The 24,017-nt window shown below is 44.3% G+C and overlaps 2 protein-coding genes across 2 annotated transcripts in view; one reads left to right on the top strand and one right to left on the bottom strand.

The window, feature by feature from the left end:
- Window positions 1-3,891, bottom strand: part of ARHGAP25 (Rho GTPase activating protein 25) — a 77,736-nt gene extending 73,845 nt beyond the window's left edge. The window contains exon 1 of the mRNA XM_030201857.1: window positions 3,522-3,891. Coding sequence (XP_030057717.1) covers window positions 3,522-3,582 — 61 coding nt within the window. The 5' untranslated portion in view covers window positions 3,583-3,891. The remainder of the gene's footprint in view (window positions 1-3,521) is intronic.
- Window positions 3,892-6,685: 2,794 nt separating this feature from the next.
- The window catches only part of LOC115469333 (disintegrin and metalloproteinase domain-containing protein 9-like), a 114,555-nt gene continuing 97,223 nt past the window's right edge, over window positions 6,686-24,017 (top strand). Inside the window, exons 1-3 of the mRNA XM_030201856.1 lie at window positions 6,686-6,740; window positions 17,121-17,244; window positions 23,932-24,011. Coding sequence (XP_030057716.1) covers window positions 17,199-17,244; window positions 23,932-24,011 — 126 coding nt within the window. The 5' untranslated portion in view covers window positions 6,686-6,740; window positions 17,121-17,198. The remainder of the gene's footprint in view (window positions 6,741-17,120; window positions 17,245-23,931; window positions 24,012-24,017) is intronic.

The raw sequence follows: 24,017 nt of genomic DNA, 5'->3' as shown, positions 1-24,017 counted from the left end.
AACACTGCAAAAAGCATACAACTGTTACCAATAAAACCAGTAAGACGAGCATGAAGAAGATGCAGAAATAAAACCAAATCAGAAAGCAATCATGAAAGGTAAAGCAAAAATGCTTATACGTCTGTGTCTGTCTTTATAAGTTTTAGTTTTATCTGGCAAGAAAGATAAAGCACAGGTTAAACACTGTGAACACTGCTGAGTGCTTTTATCCCTCAAAGTGTCATACTCTTTTAAAATCATTTCCTTTTGAAAGTGGTTTAGTTAGGGTAGTGTTGGCAGATGTGGCAGGCCACTGTCAAATGGATCCTGTCCCACCAAGCGTACTATCAGGAGAGGAGGATTGTGGGGTGCCCTCCACCCTCACCACCCCGGACCCCCCAACATTGTGCGAGGACAGGAGAAAAAGTCAGCCATGAAAAGGTAAAATAAAGGGACTTCACCCTGCAACAGGCATTTCAATAGGACAATTATATCCTTATTTCTGAGCACATGAAATTAAATCTCTGCATCTTTATACCACCTGTGGGAAACCTGAGAAAACAATTTCTCAGAGGGACATAATAGTCAAAACTGAGCAGAAGCTTAGTGCTCTGTCAAGTGAGGGGATGGCGATTTATTTGGCACAAGTTTAAAACAGAGCTCCATATTTACCTTTCTACTCGCAGGCCTGATTAACACATGATACATTCTTTGGCACTACGAGAATATTTACACTTTGGGGAAAATAGCAAGTAAATTACTAAAGGCCAGATTTAAAGATCAGGTTCAGATGCTATTTGTACATTTTTTTTAACAGAAAATTATTTTCCACATTTTATTTCAATTACTGTTAATGCCATGAGCCCATCCTGCTAATAAAGTTATGAGACCTACATTTTCCTGCTAATAAAGCATTCATGGGGGAACACATATTGTAGGATATGAGGTTTGTTGGGGTTTTTTATTTTTTATTTTTTGCTTTTTTTTTCATTTGCTATTTCCTTTGGTCATGAAATTTGTCCTATTATTTTGGCTTCCCCTATGCAAGCTCTCTCCCACTGCCTTAAAACAACTTTCAGTGGTGATAGGGTATGCTGGAGTGAGGCAAGAGGTTGGTAGCAGTGTAAGAAAGACCAAACCAGTGCAGCAGAGAAACCAAGTGAACGCAAAGCAAGAAACAGGAGGAAGGAAATAGAAAGTAAAGAGAAAGAAAGAGCTTGTTGGTGAGACAGGAAGCAAGCCTGTACCTGAGAAATACAAGATGTACCAACTGGAAGTGTGGCCTGCACTTTTACTTTACCATGCAAAAATTGTGACAGAGCCTTTGATGTGGTGTGCGACAGCAAGACCACCAAGATGCCCATAACAAGAATCTCTTCCCCACCCTGACGGTGCCCAGTAGGGCTCATAAGACAGAAAGGGTGGCACAAGTTCAAATGCCACCGTCTTTCAGCAGTGGTAGAAAACAATAGTCTGAGAGCTGGTGCCTGCACCCAGCTTCCTATTACCAAGGACACTTGAGCAGCAGGTGGACCATATGTGGGTCTCTGAGTGCATACTGGCTCACAGCCTTGTCTGTTTTAACTCACTGCTGTTGAAAAATCAGTGGGGAGATCTGGTTTGCTGCTCCAGAGCACAGGATCGTCAGCCTCCCATTTTCCTGTTGTGATCCAGGCTAGAGGCTTCTTGGCCGAAGCCTCGTCTAGGCAGCTTCAAGGGACAACAAAAACTCTCCCTTGAGCCTCTGCTGCTGTCCCCCTCCTTAGGGCTGCTTGTGCACCCCATCATTGCCACCCTGTTCTCTGCTGCACTGGGTGGAGATGCATCAGATTGTTCAGATGCTGAATGCAAGGACTATGACCCCCCCAATGCCACAGTCCCCAAGGTCAGGCTGCAGGATATATAGATGTAAAATAGGTTATACTTGCGCTGCACAACTTTAGGTGAAGCTAAGGCGTCTATCCCGCGCTGGTCTTACATTGCTGGCGCCCTGTCCTGCTTTCAGTTTTAATGAAACTGAGCATGCCAAACCGTGGGTCCCGGAGCCAGTTTGAGGGGGCCCAGGCCCCCGTGGCCCCCCATAGCTACACCACTGTGCCACACTGCTCTCTTCCCCCCTCTCCTCTGCAGTGTCCCAGCCAGGGGCATAGCTAATTTTGGGGCACTGGGGCCTGGACCCCCGTAGATTTGGCCCTGGACCCCCCTGCCGTGACCCTCTCCACCCCCCCTTCCCGCACCAACCCTCCCCCACCACCGTAACGTAACTTTGCTGGTGGGGGACCCCAACCCCTGTCAGCCAAAGTTCTCTCCTCGGCCGTGCAGCATTGCTTGCTGAATGATCTGATCAAGTTTCTGTTCGTGCGTCTGACGTCGACGTCAGACGCACGCATAGAAACAGACTCAAACTTGATCAGATCATTCGGCAACGCCACGTGGCCGAGAAGAGGACTTCGGCTGGCGAGGGTTGGGGTCCCCCACCAGCAAAGGTATGCGGTGGGAGAGGGTTGGCGGCGGGAAGGGGGGATCAAGAGGGTTGCGGCAGCGGCAGAAAGTTGGCAGTAGCGGGTGAGGGGGGGGTCGGCGGTGGCGGGCTAAAATGTGCCCCCTCACCTTGGGCTCTGGACCCCCCTCCCGTCAAAGTCTGGCTACGCCCCTGGTCCCAGCATCTGCACTCCGGAGAAGATGTGGGATAGGTGAAAAAACAAACTCTTATGTTCTTAAAAAATATCTCCTGAAAGATATTTGTGGTGTGTGGTTGGGGGGGGGGGGCACATGCACGTGGAAGGGCTCATCCAAAATACCAAGTCTGGCTATGGGGCTGAAAATGCCTGAAATCATTGTACACATCTCACCCCGCGGGCCACAATTTCTTGTTTTGTTTTTAACTGTCCTTAGCTGTTTAATGGAAGGAACACTGTGGCAAGACCCCGGAAGTAGTGCGGAACCGCTGCTCAGCTCAGCAGGAGCAGACTGTCAGGACCAGAACAGGGCCTGATTCAGCAGCCCTCGTGTCCGCGGCATTTTGACTTTTTCCTCATTAATAATGATTTGCCTTTTACCTCGAAGCCGCCCCCCCCCCCCCTCGACTTTCCACGGGGTGACTCTCCAGTAACTACCCTTGGCCTCCCCCTCTATTTGTCGCGGAAGATCTGTGAAAACGCCCATGTCGGCATCCGCGGGAAATGCGGATTGGTTCTCTGTCTGCCGAGGGCACCAGATCAAAACCAGCTGAGAGTAAGCTCTTCGGGGAAGGGGGGTCTACAGCATTACAGGAGAAAAGTACACTGGAGTAATCTTGTTTTTTTTTTATACATCGATCTCATATCTTTTCTGTACATCTCATCATAACCCGACACGTCGTGATTTTAGGAACCCGCTAAGCTTCTTACCCGCCACCCACCTTAACCTCTCCTCGCAAAGGTGCGACTGCGCGATCTACTAGCTAAACCCCACACCTTCGAAAGAAACGATCTGCTATGGCAGTTGAAGCCTTAGAGCTTAGAGTGAGAACTGCAGAATAAAACGTTAAGAGGCTTGGGTACCTAGTTTGCCAGCATCCATCTTCAGGCTGAAATCCCAATGGCGCGGCAGCTTCAGAGACATGTTTCTTGAGCCTTTTCGCCCCCTGCAGCGACGTGTGTCTGGTGAAGGAGCCAGGGATCCCCCCCAGACCAGCACCCTCTCCCCTGATCCCCTCGCAGCTCAGCTCAGGTACACTGCACGTCGTCTCTTCTCCGAAGAAGCTCAAACATGATTCACCACCAGTCTTTTCCCCTTTCTTCTATGTCCCATCCTCTTCCCCAACAACTTTTTTTTTTTTTTAAATTTCTGCCGCTAAGTCTGAAGCAAGCAGCAGCCCTGGCTAATTTTATAACCAAATCCTTCTGAGGATGCCGCTTACAAACTGGTATAGCATCAGTCGAATTTTTCTGACAGCCTCTTGGGGAAAGGTAAAGTGTATTAAATAGCTCTCAGCTTGCTTTCCCCCTCCCTTCTTCTTGCATTTGAGGAAGTGGGTGTCCTTGCACTGCTGCTCAGCTTGTACTCGTGGTTAAGGGCAAAGAACCAGCTCCTAAAAACTGTTCAGAAAAATGTAAAACTGCGCTACCACAGAGACTTATGGGCATTTATATAGAGTTTGCTTTTAAAAAGATACCGAGGAGGGGACATTTCCAAAATCACTTTTTTATGGCATTGGGGTGTGGATAGGCAGATGAGACTGGGTGCTGCAGGTACTTTAATACATGCCATCCCAGGCGCAGAAACGTTAGAAAACAGTAATGGAGGGAGAGGGGGAAAAAGGGTGTATCTAAAAAGGATAAGTACAAGACTCAAGTTTTAACAAAGGAAATATTGCACTCTGGTGTCCCCTGTCATAATTGCATCTTTATTTACATTAAAAAGCCTTTTCCAAACCCCATTGCCTTTTTCCAGAAAGCAGTTTCTGTAAGGCAGTGAACAATGGAGGTTGAAGCGAGACAAAGGTTAAAAAGATTTTGAGAAGTTTTGCCCCTTGTTACACAGATCAAACTTCTGGAGTCTCCAAGTGGTTCCATTTTATCAAATTTCCAAACAGGCAGAGCCAGTACTACTTTTCCACCCACTGAATGTTGGGACATGTAGGTGCAGTGAGTGCTTGAGTACCCTCAGTATAGAGCACAGTCTTACAGGGAGGGGTGGGGTAGTTTGTGTGTTATTAGCACCTCAGTTGTTTTGAAAAGTTGGCTGCTAGGCTCTTAATTTTATTATCTCATTTATTCATTCATCTGCTTTCATCAAACAAGCGATAAACTAGACCTGGCTCAGCCACTCCCTCTCAGGCTGGAATTCAGAGGGTGGCTCTGGCTTCCTGATCACCTTTTCCATGTTCTAGAGTGGGAGGGGAACTGAACATAGTGGCAGTGTTGCCATATAAAAAAAAAAATTCCCACCCAAAACAGCCCAAAACCCACCCAAAAACCGCACACACCCCACCCCCGATGACATCACCCCCGCCCCTTCCGTCATCAACCCCGCCTCTTCTGTCATCGCCCCCGCCATCATCAGCCCCACCCCTTCTGTCATCACCCTGCCCCCGCCATCATTGCCCCGCCCAATACATCACCTCGCCCTGCCCACTACATCACCAAACCCCGCCTCTGTCGCCGTTAGCCCCACCCCCCGCCGGCCGAAAAACCGCCCAAAACCCGCGCGAAAAAAAAAACAAGCCCAAAAACCTGCAACCCGCCGCGGGCAAAAGTTTCCCGCGGCAGGTTGCGGAAAATTGCCCAATTGGGCGGGAAAACCGCCCATCTGGCAACCCTGCATAGTGGCAGTTACAACCACCTTACTGGACAGACTGGGCCATTTTGGTCTTTATCTGACATCATTTCCTATGCGGTTGATAATCCCAAGCAATTTAAACATCCAGAAGAGGCTCTTGGCCTTTAAAATCACTTGTCCAGGGCTAACCGTGGATATTCAGCAGCACTTAACCAGTTAGTGCCTGACACTCAATGAAATTGCATGGAAATATTTTTTCACTCAAAGAATAATTAAGGTCTGGAACTCGTTGCTGGAAGTGGTTAGAGTATCTGGGTTTAGAAAAGGTTTGGACAAGTTCCTGGAGGAAAAATCCATAGACATGGGGTAGCCACTGCTGGAAGCAGGATACTGGGTTAGATGCCCCATTGGTCTGACTATTATGGCTATTATGTTCTTATTTGCAATTAGTACATAAGTTGAAATCAGCTAATTTCTGCATGCTCCAGAGTGGATTCAGCACTTAAGCAGTTAAATACCAATATTCAGCACTTAACTGCAGAAGGTGACCGCAGAAAACACAGTCCTGTCTTTATGCAATTCACCTTATGTGGGTAAGTGCTGAATTTTGCACTTAACCACATAAGGTGAACTGTTAGCTGGCCGCATATGCCTGGATATTCAATGCTGGTGCCTGGACATGGCCATCTGAATATTTACCCCCCTGTTACTATGCTTTAGGACCAGCTTTCTCCATCAGATTTGTGCCTAGGTGCACCTAGGCGAAGTTCCAAGTTACTAATTACCAGGAGGGAGATTTAGTGCTGGATCAACCTCAGTTGGCTGTCACTGTTCAGTTGACCTGAGTTGCGATCCCCTTCTATGAAGGGCAAGGAAAAGTTCAGAGCTGCCAAGTTCCCCAACTCCAGGAATGAGACTTTTTGGCTAGTTCTGGTTACCTGTCTACTCTTTTACTCCCTTTCACTAAACTGTAGTATAATACCATATGCAGACACCCTAAGATCTAGATGAGTTTGAACTAATTAAACCCAATGAAGTCTTCACTGACCTGATGAAGAGAAGATAACTGTTGAAAGCTTGTCAAAGATACATAAAGTTGGTCTAATAAAAAGGTATCACCTAAAACTTACCTCCCGATGCAGTGTGGGATTTCTGCCAATGGAAATGTTTGTTTATTGGCACTTCATATACCACCTTTCAGTGCTCCCTGTTCCATAATGCACCAGGGTATGTTTTTCAGAAATCCAGGACTGGTCTAAAATCTCCCTGCTGGAACTGGATGACTTGGCAACTCTGCAAGGTTAGCAGTGTGACTGTGGAGCCTGGTGTGGAATGTTGGGAAAAGAGGTTGGAGAGAAACATTCCATTCAGTTGGGCATCAGATGTTGATGTAGAGGGGGGAAAGTCCTGAATCTAGGATTTGAGATCAAGAGACAGAGGCAGAAGAAAGGTGGGTTACAAAGCAGCTGACAGTGGTGAAGGCTGATGAGAGAATTAATGTAAGTGTGTGGGTCAAGAAGACAGTAGGAAGGGCAAGGTCAAAAGATTTAGAAGTCATTTGAGTCTGGAGTTAATTTATGTGAATACTTTCTTTCAGCCACCTTTCATATATCTTGTAGTACTTAGCCAGTTCCTCCCAAATTTGGTATGGCAGGCATTTAAACTGTGTTTGCTATATTCTGTTAAGTGGCTTAGTGAAATTGATCATCTAGGGAAGGGGGGCCTATTTCTGAGCATCATCTCTTATATAGCTTGTTATTGCTGGATATACTCAAGGAGGGAGGGACAGCAGTCTTGTTTAGACAAATACCAAACTAATTTTTGTCAGGATTATACTATACTTTGTAACCAGGAGTTCTGGGATTTGTAGCTTTTAGCTGACCTGCCATGGAACCATGAAGGATCCTGGCTAAGGCTTTCCAACAGGTGTCCTTGTTGAAACATGGTAAATGAGAAGGGGCTGTGGATGAAAAATGTGGGATAGGTGCAGGGGGCTGAAGGCTGGGGAAAGGTTGAGAAATGATATGAAGGATTTGGGAGGCTGGGAGGAGATGGAGGAAAGGGCTGGGGAGAAGTGAAAAGACATGGGTCTAAAACTTAGATTGTGAGTCCACTAAGGACAGAGAACGTACCTGCATATTATAAATGTAAACCACTTTGGTTGTACCACAGAAAAGCAGTATATCAAATCCATAACCCTTTAGCCTTTCAAAAAAGGGTGAGGAAGGGAGGAGGTAGCTAAGTAGGGTACAAGAGAAGAAAAGGGCTGGAGCTAGGGGAGGGGATGAGCACAGTAGGTTTTGATGGGTTTTGGAGGGCTCACATTTTCCACCACAAGTGTGACAGGTAGAGTGAGATATGGGCCTGGTTCCCCTTCTCTAAAGTGCACGGCACTGACCCCTTCACCCAGGGCCGGTCTTAGGCAGAGGCGACCAAGGCGGCCGCATAGGGCCCCGCGCCTAAGGGGGCCCCGCTCAGCGTGCCTGAACTCTGCCTCGTGCCTCCGCTCCGACCCGGACCGGGACCGCATCGAGTCATTCAACCTCTCTCCAGCCATAGGCAGATAAAGCATTCCTGGCATACCTTGTACACTGTAGCACTGTGCTGGATCTTTTCTTAATATTTTTCCTTATTTTCTCCTTTGTTATGAGAATTGGAACTACTAATTGTAGTAGACTTGAACTGAATAATTTCTGGGGAGGGGAGGTTTCATGATGATAGCATTGTGCTTATTATTTCAGTCAGTTTTTTTGTACAAGTTGAGCTTCATTTGTCTTTATTTGAAATTTCATAAATAAAAACATTTTCTAAAAATGGAATAATCTTATCAATGGGGTGGAGCTAGGGTGGAGGCGGGGCTAGGATGGGGCCCCACCAAATTGGTCTGCACAGGGCCCTGCACTTGCTAAGACCGGCCCTGCCTTCACCCATAAGGGTTATTGTAGTGGTGTACAGTTGGGCACACCTGGTCTCACGCATTGCTTATTACCTGTGGAAGTGAAGCTTCATTCTAGTGTGTTTCATTTCACTAGACTGAGCAGTGGCATTTACAGCAAGTTGGTTTGGTTCAGACTCCTGAAGGCCTAGCAGCCGAAACATGACTCGTGTTGAGTCTCAATTGGCCAACCAATTTGTTATACTAAACCTTGATCTTGTTCAGTGTTTGGTCATCACCTTCGCTGTCTTTTTGGTATCATTGATTCAGTGCAAAGGATTGTTAAGGATTGTTCTTCCTTGTATCTCTACACTCATATCCACACATTCCCTTTTTTGTAAATAATACAACCCGTGGCATTTTCCTCTTTGTTTCTTATTCCTAGTACCCTTGGATTCTTTGGCAGGACTTAAGGAATGATTGTTATCAGGTAACTTTCCTTTGTCATCCATGCCAGACTAGTCCAGACCAATGAGATATACAAAAATCTCTCTTCATCTGGGATGTGAGCAGTGGTGTGCTGGAGCCAGCTCGCACCGGCTCGCAAGAGCCGGTTGTTAATTTTTATGACATCTTGCGAGCCGGTTGTTGAGGCAGGGTGAGCCGCTTCGCAGCGCCCAGCGCAGCAGGTAGAAAGTTTGTTGCCAGATGGTTGGACGTGCGTTTCCTTCCTGTGTCTCGCGATGGTGCTCTGTGATTGGGCGCGGGCAGACACCATGCGGGCAGCGGCTGCTGCTGTGAGTCACGCGCTGAGAGTTCTTCCCGCCCTTCCTGTGTGAGAAGAACCGCGGTGGCATCTGATTCCAACTTCCCGCTCCTTCTATCAGCAAGTCAAGATGGATGCGAGTCTGGAGAAGGAGTGCAGCGCGCTGGGGGGGCTCTTCCAGACCATCGTCAACGACATGAAGGTAAGCGGAGGAGCTGCCGTGCCTTCCCCCTACATCCGGTAAAGGGGGGGGAGGGGGCGAGGCTGGGGTCAGACGTCCTGGGGGCTGGTGAGCGTGCGAGCAGTGACCCTTTCGTCAGGGGATGTGTCCGGGGTGACGGTGAGTGCCAAAGGGGGCGGATTTTCCTTCCTTCAGGTGAAAAGGCTGAAGCCTCCTCCTCCTCCTCCATTGATGGTGGACTCTGAACAGCTGTTGAATGTCGCTGCTGCCAACTTGTCCAAGGGTTGCCTGGAGTTAGCCGATGCTCTTTTCTGCTCTGGCCACCGGCTTTTAATTTTCAAGGTTTTTCCCCCAAATTGCATGACTTTAGGAGGCCACCCAGGTTTCCTAGTGCATTAATTTCTGCTCATCCTTCATGGCCAGTTGCCTGTGGTTTGCACTAAAGAAAAGAAGACCTGCTCCCCTTTCCTAAATGCTCCCCCAGCACTGTAACTGAATAGTCTGCCACAGCTTAAAAGATAAGCTTCTATAAATCACAGCTAGCATAGAGGGGAGGGAAGAGTGAGGAAGGAGATGAGATGAGGGAAAAGGAAGAGAAGAGAAAAACTGCACATGGATGAAGAAAATAGGCAGAAGCTGAGGACCAGAAATGAAGAAGAAAGGAGGAAAGTAAAGAAATAAATGGAAAGGAAGCCCTGGAAACGGAGTTAAGAGGACAGATAGCAGCAGAATCGGATACTGGGCCAGCATGATCAGAAAAACAAAGTCACCAGACAACAAAGGTAGAAAAGATCATTTTATTTTCATTATAGTGTTTGGAATATGTCCACTTTGAGAATCAGGTGCTCAACATTAAACGTTTATATTTATTTACTTATTTATGACATTTTATCACACATTAAACATGAATTAGATTGGAACCTGGGATCATTTAATTTTTTTTTCCTGGAGAGAGTAATGCATTGCCTCCCCCCCCCCCCCCCCCCCCCCGGCTATAGCCAGCTCTGCAATTTTGGGGGGGTGCAGAGGTGGACGGGGGGGGGGGCGCCGAGGTGGATGGGGGGGCGCCAAGGTGGACCGGGGAGAGAGCCTGTTGTTAAAAATTTACCAGCACACCACTGGATGTGAGGAATCCTCCATGGTGACCTAGACTAAAGGCACTTTGTTTCTAGCCTCAGTTCCAGTCCGTAGTTCCCACAGTGGGATGTAGGATACCCATCTTACTGCTCTACAGATATCTTCCACAGCACCAACCTATATGTTGCCCAATCAAGTGTGATTTCAAGTCTTTCAGAATTTGGCATCTATGCACACCATACACCTTTGTGATGGTCTCTTTTATCCATCTGGCCACAGTTGCCTTTGAAGCCACCTCACTTTGTCATGGATTCATGGACTTACAAACCTGTCAGTCTTCTGTAAAGGTTCAGTTATCTTCAGATATCTGTGGAATGTACTCCTGATGACCAAGAGATGTAGCATCTTGCTAGTTTGTTCATCCTCATTCTTCAATTGGTTGAGATGAAAGGGTGAAACTACCTTAGGCTCTGATGGAAGGAAGTCTTTTTTCCCCCTCTTGGGACAATGGGGGTGGAGGTCCAAGCGGTACAGGGTAATCCGTAGTGAAGTTCCGCACTTACACCTTGGATGAGACTTTACTCTCATGCTGCACTTTTAGCTCTCAGCTAGAGTAAAGTTTCAGCATTAGAAAGAGAGTTATTTGACCAGTTGTATGCGTTTTGTATCCCCACCATGTTATCCGTCAGCATGATGGTTTTACTTTGGATTTTCTCATGCTAAAGCACTTTATATTCCCCAGTTAAATTTACCAGTTATCTTATTTGTAATCTGTCTTGAACCTGTATGGGGAGTGGGCAAAATATAAATATATAGATTAAATTAGTCTGGGAAATTTGGAAGTAAATCCATCTCATTAAAGGCTAGTGTTGCTTATTATATGGGTACAGTGGATGCAAATCAGAAATAGAACATTACCCCTTACTATTCACCATACAAAAATATATTTCTGGTTTCATCAAGTAAAAGCAACACAGATTCCCTGTACAATGAACACTGTGAAATTATACAAAACCCTGAAAAAAATGCACACAGAATCTGTCTAGCAAATTTGAAATACCAAACACTCTACTAAAATTGAAGCATAAGAACCTTACCCTGAAGAATAAGAACCTGACCCATAAAAGTCAGCACTGCACGTATTACAACAGACCTTAGAACAACAGTATACTGCATACCAGAAAATGACAAACAAGACATATTTCTACATAGACTTCACACAGTAGCAAAATACCTCACCTGGATCAAACAAACTAACACTAAATACAGAATAACTGACTACAAATTTAGGAATTAGAAATATGCAGATAAAAAGTGACATGGAAACCTTGTCAATCCAGATTCTGCATGCAGTTGAGAAAATGAAACTGAGCAAAATACAAAGATATTGGAGATACACATCCCAAACGTTGACATATTACAATCACTAAAATGAAAATAAAATGCCTTTTTTTTGTTACATTTGTACCCCGCACTTTCCCACTCATGGTAGGCTCAATGCAGCTTACATGGGGCAATGGAGGGTTAAGTGATTTGCCCAGAGTCACAAGGAGCTGCCTGTGCCTGAAGTGGGAATCAAACTCAGTTCCTCAGTTCTCCAGGACCAAGTCCACCACCCTAACCACTAGGCCACTCCTCCACACACTTTTCTATGTTTGTTGTGTAGATATTTTAATTTTCTAATAATATTGATTTCACACTCTCTGTCTTTTCTCTGTCTTCTGTTGTTATAGAATCTCCTTTATATTTGCACTTATTCTCGTCCCTTTTCATGTTTAGTTCCTCCCTTACATTTGTCTCTTACATTGGTAGTCCCCTTTCATCCCTTTTCTCCATTTCTCTTAGCGTCTCTATCTACTGATAACTAGATTTCACCCCTCAACTCCTGTCTCATTTTTTTATCAGCAGTCTCTCTCTTTTTCATGTCTTATCTCCATACCAGCTTTCCAACATTCACTCCCACCCCCTTCCTAGCTCATTTTTACATCATCACCCCTCCCATTTTTCACTCCTCATCTCTCTCTTTCCAGCCCATTTCCTACTGCATCTTTCTGCCACTCTAGTCTCCCATTTCCACCTCTACTCATTCCCCTCCCCATTTCTACAGTACTTTCCTCTGCCTCTCATTCCTTCATTAACCATAGCTACTTCTATTGCTCATCCCCTCCCCTAACTCCAGCCCTTTTCTTCTCTTGTACCCTACTTAGCTACCTCCTCCCTTCCCTCACCTTATTTTGAAAAGGCAAAGGGTTATGGATTTGATATACCGCTTTTCTGTGGTACAACCAAAGTGGTTTACATTTATAATATGCAGGTACGTTCTCTGTCCTTAGTGGACTCACAATCTAAGTTTTAGACCCATGTCTTTTCACTTCTCCCCAGCCCTTTCCATCATCTCCCAGCCTCCTAAATCCTTCATATCATTTCTCAACCTTTCCCCAGCCTTCAGCCCCCTTCATCTAGCCCACATTTTTCATCCACAGCCCCTTCTCATCTCATCTAACGCATCCCCACTAGTGCCCCCACCTATCCTCCATTTCCTGCTCTCCTTCCACTCAATCTCTGAATTCATGCTCTTCCACACAGTTCCCAATTAACCTCTGAGTGCCTGCTCTCCCACACATCCCTGAATCTCCACTCTGTCCAACACCCAGCCTCTGTTTCCCTTTTTCTCCCAATCTGGGAGTTCGCAAACTGTCTTCTCCCCCATCCCTAAGGCTTCACGTCTCCCTCCACACAGTTTTACAGTTCCCACTTCCTCCTTACTCCCAAATCTCAGAAATATGGGAAACCCTATACCCTCCTTTTCCCCTCAGTCTAGGAGATCCAGCTCTTTTCTCCTATCTCCCAAACTCCCCATCCTTCCACTCCCCACCACATCTGGGAGTCCCCCATCCCCAAGTCTCCATTCCTCTCCCTTCACCAGTTCATCAAATCTGGGAGACCTTTGCATTCCCCTCCCCAGTCCCTGTTCCCCTGATTCATATCATATTAGTCCCATAGCGTTAAGCTTCTGATGCAGTTGAACTGCTTTTTTTTTTTCTTATGCCCTCTAACTGCCTTTCTTCTGATGTTTGTAACTGGCTTCTTCGCTTTTTGTGTTTACTCTTCCTTTTCCTCATGCTGTTGATTGTCAAGTTGTTTGAACCATGTGGTTCTGTGACTCTGTCATCCCATGCAATTCAAACAGCTTGTTACTGAACTGTATAGAGTAAAATATAGTATCCACTAAATAAACAATGTAATAGGGTGTGGATGTATTAGATCACTAGACCAAAACAAAAACCAAAAAATCCACAATATGAAAATCTTCAAAATTATATGAATAAAGGAAGGAAAAAGCCTCAAAGAGCTCAGGAATCAAAAACGATTTAAAAGAGCTACAAACAGATCAAAGATCATGTCTTCATCATCGGCTCAACAAAAAAAAACCTTCCTTCTATACGCGTGCTCTAAGTGTCTCAATATGCATATGCTAGTGTTCTCAAATTTCATATAACAATGGCAATAAAGTCCAGCAAAACTCAATGTAACAGGACTTTCAGTGTCAAATTATCATTAAATGACAGGGTCCAAGGCAGTGCAAAATACAAAAATAAAGCACATATCTCCACAGGGCACTTCCAAGGCACTTCCACGGCTTATGCTGCACCAACGATGGCCAGCATTTCATTCTGCTGCTCCAGGGTCCTGGTTGGAATTAGTTGGTGTTGACAGCATGCCTGATTCTGAGTGCCCGCCAAGTATTGGCATGCTTTTTGTTGTGGTGAATGATGCCAGCATTGCCAAAGGAGAAGCAGCCAGTTATAAGCACTGGATAGGACATGAACAAGGTAGCTGAGGGGGAAACATTTAGCTGCATTAAAAGCTGAAAGCCACAAGAGGAAGGAGATTCAAAGCACAAACACAGATACTCAAGTTACAGGTCCTGTGTGCCAATAATTAATAATGCTCCTGACTGGAGGAGAGTTTCCTGGCCAGGGAGAGAAGGTGGGCTGTCCAGGTCCTACACTACTTTGGGATTTTGTTCATGCTTTTCCCATCTTTGCCTCCTTATGCTTTACTCAGCTGTGCTCAGTGGACCCAAATTCCCTCCTTTGTGGACTTTTGATAACTTTTTACTGAACGTTATACCTTTCTGTATTCTCCATACCTACTCTACCTGAATGTAACTCACCTTGAACTACAATTGAAAAAAGCGTGAGCTAAACCCTAAATTCCTTCCTTTTCTTTACCCTGGAATGCAGAAACATTCGAAAATTCTGGCAGATAAAGACAGCAAGGCTTATCTGGGCTACCCATTCTTGACTCAATACTTTAGGTGTACCAGTCTTGGTTTTACCCTTGCAACGAAGGGTCCTCTCTGCTTGTTCTGAATTCTATTACTGTTTTCCACCTTTCCTGGGAGGCAATTCCATACATTCACTATACTTGCTACAATGAAATGTCTCCTACTCTTAGTCCTGAGTCTATCCCTTTGAGCTTCAAATCATGCCCTCTTACCTTATAACTTCTTTTTCCTTCATCTTCTTGTACACTATACCGTTTGAGATATTTGAGAGGGTAACTTTAGTGTATGTTTAACATGTGGAAAGCGGCTCTTATAAAATTGTGAAGCCAAATATACTCATACAAATATGCACGCCAACAAGATCAACTATAACCATTGTGGGGGCGGAGTTTGGGTGGAGCTGGAGCAGAGTTGCAATGTACTCATATATTAAAAAAAAATACATGTATACGCACTTGAGGGCAGTTCTCTAACTGGGCACCTCTGTGTAGGTGCCCTAAGGCCATACTACAGTAGGAGCATATTCTATAATGGAACCTAGGTACCCAGTATTGGCATGCCTAACATCTAGGTGCCTGCAGTTGCGTAAAGCTTGCTTAAGTGTGGGTGCTTCAAAGTGGCAAGGATAGGCATAACGTACAGTATTCTATATACTGTTCTAGTTTTATTTGCACTAGCCTAAACATCCATTTTGTTACCTGCACAACTAATATGTAATTATCTTTTTTTTGTATATATATATATATATTGAGAAAGAGTGAGCAAATGAGAGAGAGAGAGAGATGTAGGTGGGAAGAAACCAGAAGACAAATTCTGGGCAGTGGTGTACTGAGGGCAGGGTGGTGGGGGCGACCCACTCTGGATGCAGATCATAAGGGGGTGCTGCCATGGGTATCTCTGCCCCCCCCCCCCCCCGACTGATGCAGTGCTGCCATAGACGTCCCCCCCCCCCCCCCACGACTGGTGTGGTGCTGTCATAGGTGTTCCCCCCCCTGACTTTCTTCACCCCCCTCGCCCACTGCAGGTCTTTAAACTTCCAGGCCTCCGGCAGCATCAGCAATGTAAGCACTGCCTTCAGCCATCCCCGGAAGCCTTTTCTGTACAACGACCTGCCTACGCGGGGCAGGCCAAAGGCAGTGCTTACATCGCAGATGCTACTAGTGGGCCTAGAAGCTTGGAAGCCTGCAGAGTGGGATGAAGGTGGAGAGAGGAGGGAAAGTGATGCCAGACCACAGGGGAAGGGAAAGGGGGGGGTGCATTTTTTTTTTTGCTTTAGGATAAAGTAGTATTGTAACTGTGGTAATAAATAGATAATGAAAATAAGGTGATCTTTTTAATGGACTAATTTTAATACATTTTTTACTAACTTTCAGAGACCAAAACCCCCATCCTAGGGTAAGGACAGGATACTGTAATAGCAGTGTACTGTACTGATCTGAGAAAGGAGGTTTTGGTCTCTGAAAGCTAATTGAAAAATGTATTAGTCCAATAAAATGGTATTATCTTATTTTTCATTTTTGTTTTATTTCTAGTTGTTAATTTATAAAGAGGTGATTGGTATTTGACAGTTTTTTTCCAAATTTACATCTGCTATCTTTATATTTGTACTAGTAAAAAAGCCCCGTTTCTGATGCAAATGAAATGGGGGCTAGCAAGGTTTTCTTCTGTGTGCATGTGGGAGTGTGTGTGTCCCTGCCCTCTGCCCTCTCTCCCTTCCTCTGTGCTGTCTGTCCTCTCTGTCCCCTCCCCCCTCGGAGTCGAGTCCTTCAGTGTTAAGTTTCCTGCTGTGCTGTGTTTGTGTTACAGAGATAGTGAGGGCTTCTGCCCTCTCTCCCCTCCCCCTCTGAGTCCTTCACTGTTACAGAGAGAGCGATTTGATTTCGTGCTTTGCTGTGTTTTCCTTCACTGTTTGTGTTACAGAGAGAGCGAGGGCGGGGCAGACACTCATGAGGAAACCGGATATCTCTCCCCCTTCACACTTCCGGCTGGAGGCTTCATTTAGAACGTTGGTGGTGCCTTTTATATATAGAGATTTTGTGCAGTACTAGGGGATATGCATCACTGTTTCTGTGGTGTTGCATTGTATGTAGAGTCTTTCTTGGGGGTTCAGTTTAATTGTTGTCTAGATATTTCTATTTTTAGTTTGTGGTTACTTATTCTATACTGGGTGAGGGTGTATCTGTGTTCTATGTTTGTCAAAAAGATTCTGTTGGCAGGATCATCTTTATTAATCTGGCTTGTTTAGTCTTACAATGGGCGTATTGATGTTCTGATGGTCCCTTTTCCTAGGTACATCCTTGTTGTGTGACTTGTGGATTATTACTAAAAACTTTCTTATAAAGGGAGGGGGTTATTAAAAAAAATGGTCGGCCCTGGATGTCAAATACGCTAGGTACACCACTGGTTCTAGGAGTTACGGAAATGGTGAGATCCAGTTGATGACATGCTGATACACAGTGAGATGTATAACAGGATGTGAAGATAGTGTTTGCGTGTTGCCAGAGATAGGGTTCTGTGTTTGAATGACATTCTCTTTACAGATTCTGAAGCCTTAAAATAGCGCAGGTCAGTGACCCTACTAGTATGAGAGTACTTAGCTTAACATTCCATGCTCACTTCTTAGACAAAAGATATCTGTTCTTACCTCATCCTCTTTTTCACTTTGTGATTTTGATGTTTTAATGAACAGCAGGGATATTCACCCCTCACAGCTGACAAGGAAGAACTAGAACTAAAGTGTTAAAAAGGAGCACAGTGGTGTCCAGTCATGCTAACCCACATCATTCTCAGCGTCTATCTGATCTCCATTGCAGGTTTGTTTTTGTTACATTTGTACCCCGCGCTTTCCCACTCATGGCAGGTTCAATGCGGCTTACATATTGTATACAGGTACTTATTTCTACCTGGGGCAATGGAGGGTTAAGTGACTTGCTCAGAGTCACAAGGAGCTGCCTGTGCCTGAAGTGGGAATCAAACTCAGATCCTCAGTTCCCCAGGACCAAAATCCACCACCTTAACCACTAGGCCACTCCTGGGTACAGGTGGGTACAGAAGTCTTATTTACTAAACCTACTCAGTCCTAGGGGTCCAGCATGGTATCACGGTGGTTAAGGCAAGCCAAGAGATGGAAATGTTGGTCAGAGGGAGGGAGCCGACTGATCTGAGATATGCAACATTCCATTCCATCTTCAGTTATTTGGTCCCTCATGAATGCATGTTCAAAAAGGAGAAATGTAGTCGGTATGTTCAAGTTTTCAAGCAAGCTTACTAGTGTATGGTATTGTTTTCAGCCTATTATATGATCAGACACATGGGCTGTATGAACTGTTGTATCGTTTCTAGGCTGGGGGTGGAGGAACAGAGGAAGAGACTGTCTTAGGCATGTGGAAAACCTGATGACACTTCTCAGTAAAATCAAAACCACACAATAATTCTGTATGGGGTTACTCCAAAATTAAGCAGGTCCTTGGTGCACTTGATGCAGATGAATTATTTGACAAATTTATTTTCTTTAGCATCTTTCCAGACCAGCATAATTGGATGGGTTATGTAAGAATGTGGGTAGAGACCAAGAACAAGTAAGCCAAGGGGTGGGAAGCCTTTATTGTATATACACTTGGGGTCAGCATAATCAAAACAATAGGCAAACATTCACTGTGGCGTGGACTCTACACGGTCCATGTTTCAGCCTAAGTCTTCCTCAGGAGACCAGGCAAACAACCAAAATTAGGACGAAGCAGCAACAGGTGAATCTTAGCACAGGGCCAATATAAGCATAGTTCAATCCGGAGTGTAATAATGTCTATCTCCAAAGATATCTATCTTTGGATGTACTGTTCTATGCAAAGTATAGTGTAGCTAAACAGCCTGCTTAAACCATTCCCAAGTAGAAGCTTTACCAGTAGACTCTCAATTCTTAAGCAAATATTCTTTACTGTAGTACTCATAATAAACAAAATCCAATTTACAGTTCAGTTGCTTAGAAGAGAATTGTTGCCTTCTGCAATAGAGTCTGTATCTAGCCACCCCAGAGGCAAGGAGATGGCCAAGAACCTCAGCCCAGCTGAAGGGAAATGCTAAGGCTCTCATTGGAAATAAGGGGGAGAAACTCAGGGTAAATAAAAAGGTGAGATGGTGAAAATTTTTGATGGAATTACAGTAGATTAAGGATGGATCAGCCCCTAGAACAGCTGCTGATCACAGTAGCATGCAAGGAAGACAGGGTTCTCTCACACATCCTGCAGGGGCAGAGAGTGAGGGCTGGCCCTAGCTCAGAGCTAACAGCCAATAGGGAAAGCTCACAAGGAGTCAATCACGGGATACTGCAAACTATAGGAAAAGCAGTCCTAATACACAGTGCTATCTATTACACAGACAATATAATCGTATACTCATATTAAATATACATAACAATACACCCTGCTTCTATGAATATGGGGGCAGAACACTGGAGATTTATTTACAGTGGGGGAAATAAGTATTTGATCCCTTGCTGATTTTGTAAGTTTGCCCACTGACAAAGACATGAGCAGCCCATAATTGAAGGGTAGGTTATTGGTAACAGTGAGAGATAGCACATCACAAATTAAATCCGGAAAATCACATTGTGGAAAGTATATGAATTTATTTGCATTCTGCAGAGGGAAATAAGTATTTAATCCCTCTGGCAAACAAGACCTAATACTTGGTGGCAAAACCCTTGTTGGCAAGCACAGCGGTCAGACGTCTTCTGTAGTTGATGATGAGGTTTGCACACATGTCAGGAGGAATTTTGGTCCACTCCTCTTTGCAGATCATCTCTAAATCATTAAGAGTTCTGGGCTGTCGCTTGGCAACTCGCAGCTTCAGCTCCCTCCATAAGTTTTCAATGGGATTAAGGTCTGGTGACTGGCTAGGCCACTCCATGACCCTAATGTGCTTCTTCCTGAGCCACTCCTTTGTTGCCTTGGCTGTATGTTTTGGGTCATTGTCGTGCTGGAAGACCCAGCCACGACCCATTTTTAAGGCCCTGGCGGAGGGAAGGAGGTTGTCACTCAGAATTGTACGGTACATGGCCCCATCCATTCTCCCATTGATGCGGTGAAGTAGTCCTGTGCCCTTAACAGAGAAACACCCCCAAAACATAACATTTCCACCTCCATGCTTGACAGTGGGGACGGTGTTCTTTGGGTCATAGGCAGCATTTCTCTTCCTCCAAACACGGCGAGTTGAGTTCATGCCAAAGAGCTCAATTTTTGTCTCATCTGACCACAGCACCTTCTCCCAATCACTCTCGGCATCATCCAGGTGTTCACTGGCAAACTTCAGATGGGCCGTCACATGTGCCTTCCGGAGCAGGGGGACCTTGCGGGCACTGCAGGATTGCAATCCGTTATGTCGTAATGTGTTACCAATGGTTTTCGTGGTGACAGTGGTCCCAGCTGCCTTGAGATCATTGACAAGTTCCCCCCTTGTAGTTGTAGGCTGATTTCTAACCTTCCTCATGATCAAGGATACCCCACGAGGTGAGATTTTGCGTGGAGCCCCAGATCTTTGTCGATTGACAGTCATTTTGTACTTCTTCCATTTTCTTACTATGGCACCAACAGTTGTCTCCTTCTCGCCCAGCGTTTTACTGATGGTTTTGTAGCCCATTCCAGCCTTGTGCAGGTGTATGATCTTGTCCCTGACATCCTTAGACAGCTCCTTGCTCTTGGCCATTTTGTAGAGGTTAGAGTCTGACTGATTCACTGATTCACTGAGTCTGTGGACAGGTGTCTTTCATACAGGTGACCATTGCCGACAGCTGTCTGTCATGCAGGTAACGAGTTGATTTGGAGCATCTACCTGGTCTGTAGGGGCCAGATCTCTTACTGGTTGGTGGGGGATCAAATACTTATTTCCCTCTGCAGAATGCAAATAAATTCATATACTTTCCACAATGTGATTTTCCGGATTTAATTTGTGATGTGCTATCTCTCACTGTTACCAATAACCTACCCTTCAATTATGGGCTGCTCATGTCTTTGTCAGTGGGCAAACTTACAAAATCAGCAAGGGATCAAATACTTATTTCCCCCACTGTATTTATTTATTCTTATATCCCACATTATCCAAAAAGCAAATTTCGGTTCAAAGTGGCTTACAATTAAACAATGAGTAGCAGCATATATAAATTAGAATGAGGTATTTACATTAATGTTTACACAGAGAAATAGTTTTTTAAAACTGATAAGTTTTTTAAGAGCTTATGCTTCTGATTCCTTTTAGAATGAGGTTCTACCATTTGGCTCCTAGATAACCAAATCCAGCTGTATAAACAGATTTGTATGTTACATTTGTACAACTAGGTAGATGTAATAACAAATATTCTCTTGATGTTGGCTTTGTGTTTCTAGCTGACAGGGCAATTAGGCTCGTCATATACCCCCCCCCCCCTGTTTACTAAGCTGTTTGGGCTGTGTCTGCATTGGAGCACCGCAGCTGCTAGTGCAGTTCCGTAAACTGGGGGGATAGTTAGGTGTCACACTGTTCTGACCTGGTTTTACAGCCTGCCTCACTCACAGAGCACTAACACAGACTACTCAACAATTACTGTGGATTCTTTTGGATTCGTAGTAGGTAAATTAGACTTTTATTAGAGGTTATAAGTCATTATTGTCAAAGATACACAATGATTAAGATATGTACACAATGAGTAAGCTATATAACTGAAAAGAAACAATAATACCTATCCATAGTTGAAAAGAAACAATCATTACATCACTGGTCATGCATCACTAAATCCAAGCTTCCTTATCAGCGAAGCTAGGACCAGGCAAGAAGCAATAATAAACAATCATAATATACATACATCATTATATACATACATACATCACTGGTCACTACATCCAAGCAAAGCTGGGAGTCTCTTGACCAGGAGAATAAAGAAATATAATATACATACATCATTAATTACCACATCCAGGCTCTTGTCATCACCTGGGGGGACCCCATACAGCGATAGCCAGGAGTCTCTTGACCAGGAAATATGGTTCTCTGCACAGTACATACGTTTACTCACAGACGAGCTCCCAATTTCACTGCAAAAATTCCCCTTTTTATTAGGCTTAGAACTCATGTTCAGCGCTAAGGAAAATTACAGAATGCTTGAGAATGTCTCCATTTTGGTAAACAAGCCGTACAAAATATGCTTGAATGTGGGAATGTGGTCACATGTTTCTCTGTCCAGGTGGCCAGCCTGAACTCGAAACATGCTCCACCTCCCCCTTCACATACCAAATTAATTAGAGCCGTGTCTTATCTTCTTCCACATTCCAAATCATTTTCACACAAACAGAATTACTTCTAATCAAAAATACAGACCCAGAGTTCACTTTCGAAAAACAATCTTTACAATGTTTTACACACACCAAACAAAATTTTGAAAATTAATGTGCATGTTTTTAACATAATTCAACCTCTGATTGAAAGCCAATGTAATGCAGTAATAAAGGGGTGGCCTTATTAAATTGTGATGCCCCATAAATTAATCATTCTACTGTGTTTTGTGCTGTCTGGTAAGTATAGATTCTTTGCGTCCTATCTATATTGCATTACAGTAGTCCAATTGTGAAAGTGTCAGTGTTTGAACTAGTAATCTGAATGAGTTTTTGTTAAAGTAATTTCTAACTCCACATGTTCATCTTGGTAATTGCATGAGCTTGGTCTTCTTCAAAAGAAAGATTTTGGTCTATAGGATAGACAGTTTGGTCAGTTGTGAAATTGGGATAAAAGGTGATTGAATGTGAGCTTGATAGTACCAGGAATTGTTTTTTCTCTATTTAATTTGAGTGTGAAGGTCATAGCCCACTGTTCCATTAGGTCTAGACCTAACTGTAATGTGTTTAATATTTCTGAAATGACATTAATGAAAGGGACATATATGGTAATGTCATCTGCATAGATGAAAGGGTTAAAGCCCATATTATTTAATTTCTTTCCTAATGGTGCTAGTATAACATACGACATATGAGATAGACGCTATTACACTCTGGATTGCACTACGGTTATATTGGCTTATATTAGCCCTGTGCTAAGATTCACTGTTGCCGCTTCATCCTAATTTTGGCTGTTTGCCTGTACTCCTGAGGAAAGCTTAGACCAAAACACAGACCATGTAGAGTCCACGCCACAGTGAATGTTTGCCTGTTGTTTTGATTGTGCTGACTCCAAGTGTATGTATAATAAAGGCTTATCAACAATCTCTTCTTGATCTATCGCCTTGGTCACTCCCACTCCTCAGCTTGCTTATGCTGACTTTTGTGGGATTGCTTGTCTTTGCTTTTGCATGGAGACTGAGAAAATTGTGGGAAATGTGGGAGAGAGGTTCTGGAAGCCAAATTTAGGCTCTTAGGTAGAAAGCTCAAACCCTCCTGGGTTTTTCCCAGCTAGGTACCTGAACAACTTGATGCAGTGCTTCATCTTTAGTATAAAACTTGAGTTCTTCTCCTGAAGACACTACAGATGAATTTCTGCTGCTTTCCCTGTCATACTGCAGCTCTGTAAAATTTCTTCCTGTCTTGAGAGAAGTCCCTCAGACTACAAACAGGAAGTCTCCATCTTTAAACACTGTTTGGTGAACTACAGAAATAAGGGACTAATTCCCCTTTAACCCTTGATCTCCTCTTGGTTCCTCCACCTCAGGATCCTGTGGAAACTTCCCAATTCTTAGAGGCCTGAGAAGTCCTTTATTTGTCCCCGTCTCCTTCCTAGGAAAGAAAAAAGAGGGAAGTCACAACAACACAGCCCAAAATGAATCTTATAGTACACCTCCCACTGGGAAGTGTCTGAGATATATCGCTCACTCTCTCTGACCTTGTCAACCCAGTATCAGTAAGGCACAATTGTACTTAAGGGAATCATATTTAATTTGAAACAACAATATTAGCAAGTGGTTCTTGTAACCTTCTAACACCAGCTATCATGAAGTGCCCCATAAACCATAGAGTATTAACTGATCCCTATACCCTTCAACCTCACGTCATCTAATAACCATCTAGAAATGTGTGTTGATTGTGAAACACCTTCAGCCTTTGTAATATGTAACACTCCTGTTAACAATTCTAAAGTGACTAGGGCACTGCTGTCCACTGCCATAGAAAAGATTTGTAGCCATCGGGGGGCAGACTCACAATGATCTGGGCCCCCAGACACTAAGGGTCATGGGCCCCTAACCACTTATCAAAAATTATTAAATTAGATGGAAGCTAGGGGACAGTGGGCCCTCTACTATTGAGGGCCCTTGGGCACTGCCCTATTGTCCCAATGGTCAGTCTGCCCTGGTAGCCATCCCAAGTCTTCTTTTTGAATTTATAGTCGTTTATCTCTGTTATTACCAGGTGTAGGGGAGGGACAGTTTAGTAAGTTTAGTGTGTTGATCTGAAGACACACGGCACATTCAATCTGTGAATAATCAATTGTGTGTTTTTAATTGCCCAAAGCCAATTTCTCACTAATTCCAAGTTGTTGTTGTTCTCTAGTTTTCAAACCAAAATTTGCAGAGACTTCCTTTGAGATTGTAACTCCCCAGAAAATAGAAACAAACCTCAGCAAAGAACAGGTACTA

This window comes from Microcaecilia unicolor, chromosome 4, assembly GCF_901765095.1.
Source record: "Microcaecilia unicolor chromosome 4, aMicUni1.1, whole genome shotgun sequence".
Classification (NCBI taxonomy): domain Eukaryota; kingdom Metazoa; phylum Chordata; class Amphibia; order Gymnophiona; family Siphonopidae; genus Microcaecilia; species Microcaecilia unicolor.
This window is presented reverse-complemented; position numbering and strand designations above follow the sequence as displayed.